The sequence below is a fragment of the Nanorana parkeri genome, unplaced genomic scaffold, assembly GCF_000935625.1.
Source record: "Nanorana parkeri isolate BGI_ZX_2015 unplaced genomic scaffold, ASM93562v1 scaffold3806, whole genome shotgun sequence".
NCBI classification, from domain to species: Eukaryota; Metazoa; Chordata; class Amphibia; order Anura; family Dicroglossidae; genus Nanorana; species Nanorana parkeri.
This window is the reverse complement of record NW_017310074.1, coordinates 22,973-23,435: the sequence shown is the minus strand read 5'-3', so window position 1 is coordinate 23,435 and position 463 is coordinate 22,973. Positions and strand designations below refer to the sequence as shown.

General features: G+C 62.6%; 1 protein-coding gene across 1 annotated transcript in view; it reads left to right on the top strand.

Moving 5' to 3' along the window:
- CTDNEP1 (CTD nuclear envelope phosphatase 1) overlaps positions 1 to 463 on the top strand; it is a 15,069-nt gene that overhangs the window by 888 nt on the left and 13,718 nt on the right. Inside the window, exons 2-3 of the mRNA XM_018575341.1 lie at positions 1 to 22; positions 64 to 165. Of these exons, the coding sequence (XP_018430843.1) occupies positions 64 to 165 (102 nt within the window). The 5' untranslated portion in view covers positions 1 to 22. The remainder of the gene's footprint in view (positions 23 to 63; positions 166 to 463) is intronic.

The following is a 463-nucleotide window of genomic DNA, read 5'->3' as shown; positions in this document are numbered from 1 at the left end:
CCGGGATGTGAGAGCCGGAAACCCCCGACACTCGCCCGACATCTCCCCCTGCCCACCCCCGGGATGATGCGGGCACCGGGGCTGCTCGGCCTGCGAGGGTTCGTGGCGTTCGCGGCCAAACTATGGAGCTTCGTGCTGTATATGATGAGGAGGCAGGTCCGCACCGTGAGTACTGCCCACCGAGCCACCTACTACCTACCAGGCTCCGTCCTACATCACCCTACCCACCGAGCCATCTACCACCATATCCATACTGCCCACCTAGCCGCCTACTACCTACCGAGCTCCGTCCTACATCGCCCTACCCACCGAGCCATCTACCACCATATCCATACTGCCCACCGAGCCACCTACTACCTACCGAGCTCCGTCCTACATCGCCCTACCCACTGAGCCATCTACCACCATCCCTGTGCTGAGTTCCCAGGTCTGTACACCCCCGCTGCCCCCATTATGAGGCCCC